Below are 2,500 nucleotides of genomic sequence, written 5' to 3'. Positions count from 1 at the left end.
CGGGCGTGTGGTTCGAGGATGGAATGATCGAGGCGGCGGACACGGTACCGAATATCGGAAGGCCCGGTTTGGGACAAAAGTCTCGTGGAGTCACCGTCTGTTGTCTACCGGCGTTTATATAATCGCCATCACCAGCAGAATCCGCGATTCGTCGCCGTTCGAGATAGCTGCCCGTAAAATAGCCTCCGATGCCCACCGATGAGAGCACCAGCAGTCGGGACATCACATTCGAGGACATTGTGGTATTACGTGGTCAATTTCTTTGTTATTCTCATCGAAGTTAAATCCTAGAATTAAAGATAGATAATTGCACAGAATGATCACGGAACCGTTTCCCCTCCTTCACCCCGCCCAACACACAAAACCCCTTCCATTTGTTTACGTGCCGGGGGGTGCTCCGATGATTGCGATGGAGAATTATGTTGATTTTATCGCATTTTGCCGCTTAATTCTGGATCTCTTCCGTGGATTACTGCGATTACGTGTAATTGTCGTTCTTTTGGTTGCAAATCGACCTGATAAAAGCAGGTAAAATGAAATTAAAATCAGGTGGAATGAACCCACCTTCGGTATAGGAACCTTGGGCAACCGAAAGACGTTTCGCTGAGCCAGCGTCTTTTTTTTTGTTTAGTTTTTTCGTGGAGTGCAGAACAGATTTTCTTCGCGTTCCGGTAAAAATGGATTACAACGATACCGAAAAACAGATCAGCCACTTCCTGAACGAGCAGGGAAATTACGTGATGAACGCTAACGATTTCAGCCAGTCGCTCAAGAATCAGGCTTTATCCCAGTCCACCAGCCGGGGTCGTGGTCGTGGTCTACTCAGCTCTCCGACCCCGGGAGTTTCAACGGGCAGAACGCGTCTCGCAGCCGAAATTCAACGCCTAGGGGCTCATTCGCATCCGATAGGCTATCTGGCCACCACAGAGGAAACGCTGCAGCAATGTCCTGAAAGGGAAATCACAGCCACATTGCGCGCGCTACGGATTAACTGTTCTGAAACGACGTTCGAGGATCGGGGCAGCACCACCAGAACGGACTCGACGTGGCAAAATACAGAGGACATTCGCATCGATGGCAAGATACCGGTCATTCTGAACGGAGCTTTATTTCAAACGCCACGGTCCCCGACACACCTGAAGAAGTCGATAGAGGCGGTCGCGGAACCGTTCGATCCTGAAACACCCATCGGATTGCAGTTCTCGACCATCACGGAGTTCCACGCCAACAATCCGTTCTATGAAGAGGAAACCAAGCAACCAGCGGAGCCGTCGGTGAAATCGAAAAAGAAGAAACAAGCGCGGAACCAACCGGAGAAACAACCGGAAAAGCAACCGGAGAAACAACAGAAAAGTAAAAAAACCAAATGGAAGAAGGTTACTGTAAAGGAGCTAGCACCAAACACAGAGACCCGTGGAAGATACGACGTGGCGTACGATATCATCAGTACGGGCTCGGTCGCTCTTGCCCGGCAACCCCAACGTGAACTGTATGATGCAGAAGGCCGGAGAGTTTTCGCAAGAAGCAGTGGCATATTTTGATAGAATCTAGGCAATAAGAATGTCAGGTTGGAATCTGATTGTGATTCTGGCTGCTATTCGAGGAATCTATTTGTTCTTTAATTTTAAGTTTTTTTACAAAAAGTATCGCTAGGCAGGTGCAATTAACCAGAGAATCAATTCGAAAAGCATCGAAGGTGATAGATAGTAGAATTCTGCTCAGCAAGGACGATAACATGAGTCCCTATGAACGGATAATGTAGGCAGTAAATCAAAAATTTAGTTTTAATGAAGTAAACCTCCGATCAAACAGGGCTCGTGCGGCCATCGAATGTTACCAAAAAGGGGATAAAGCGAAAAGACGTGCCTTATACAAACCGCGTACGAATGCATGAAATATATTTTTCCTTTCATGTACTGAAACAAACGCGAATTGAACTGTCTGCTTATTTATTAGAGAGTAATGCATGTGTTTTCATTTTCGACGCTACACATCTATTGGGTGTCCCTAGAGGACACAAATAAATATTAAGTATTCAAACGCTTCTTCTTGCGCAAGCCCCCTGCGTCGGATCGCGTTGTGTCTGCTGTCCTTTTGGTCACCAGCTTTCTTTATCACAGTCTAGAGTGATCTCACACAAACGGGTAGGAAGATGAGTAGGGCAGAGGACACCCAGCCTGTGGAGACTCTGTGCCCAAGGATTCCTGGTTCCCCCCTCTTTCTCTCCGGCCCACTCGTGGCGCTCGTGTGTATAAAGAAAGTGGCAAGTTTTGTTCACGCTCGTCATTCCGCAGCAACCCTAACGGCTGGCCTACACAAAACATGCTGGCTTGATATCCGAAATGATACTACAATCTCTTAGCTTCTCTGTGCACGTGCACGGGGCAGTTTAAGACACATACGCGCACACACACACACACACTCCTGGGAGCGTCCCATCGTTGATCCTTATCATGTCCTGGCGATGTCCACCTGATCGCTGTACGCATGCTACTTCTTA

General features: G+C 47.8%; 3 protein-coding genes across 3 annotated transcripts in view; 1 reads left to right on the top strand and 2 right to left on the bottom strand.

Moving 5' to 3' along the window:
• The window catches only part of LOC125948363 (endonuclease G, mitochondrial), a 1,144-nt gene extending 794 nt beyond the window's left edge, over positions 1-350 (bottom strand). The window contains exon 1 of the mRNA XM_049674337.1: positions 1-350. This exon is cut by the window's left edge and continues 341 nt beyond it. Coding sequence (XP_049530294.1) covers positions 1-238 — 238 coding nt within the window. The 5' untranslated portion in view covers positions 239-350.
• Positions 351-490: 140 nt separating this feature from the next.
• On the top strand, positions 491-1,876 carry LOC125948364 (uncharacterized). The gene has a single exon (XM_049674338.1). The coding sequence runs from the start codon at positions 678-680 to the stop codon at positions 1,539-1,541; it is 864 nt and encodes a 287-aa protein (XP_049530295.1). The 5' UTR covers positions 491-677; the 3' UTR covers positions 1,542-1,876.
• Positions 1,872-2,500, bottom strand: part of LOC125959557 (uncharacterized) — a 15,603-nt gene continuing 14,974 nt past the window's right edge. The window contains exon 12 of the mRNA XM_049692382.1: positions 1,872-2,500. This exon is cut by the window's right edge and continues 422 nt beyond it. The gene's annotated coding sequence lies outside the window, so the exon portion shown is untranslated.

Source organism: Anopheles darlingi, chromosome 2, assembly GCF_943734745.1.
Source record: "Anopheles darlingi chromosome 2, idAnoDarlMG_H_01, whole genome shotgun sequence".
Classification (NCBI taxonomy): Eukaryota; Metazoa; Arthropoda; class Insecta; order Diptera; family Culicidae; genus Anopheles; species Anopheles darlingi.
This window is presented reverse-complemented; position numbering and strand designations above follow the sequence as displayed.

Excerpts from the sequence above, each read along its gene's own strand:
- LOC125948364 (XM_049674338.1), top strand. The coding sequence starts at position 678 with ATGGATTACAACGATACCGAAAAACAGATCAGCCACTTCCTGAACGAG.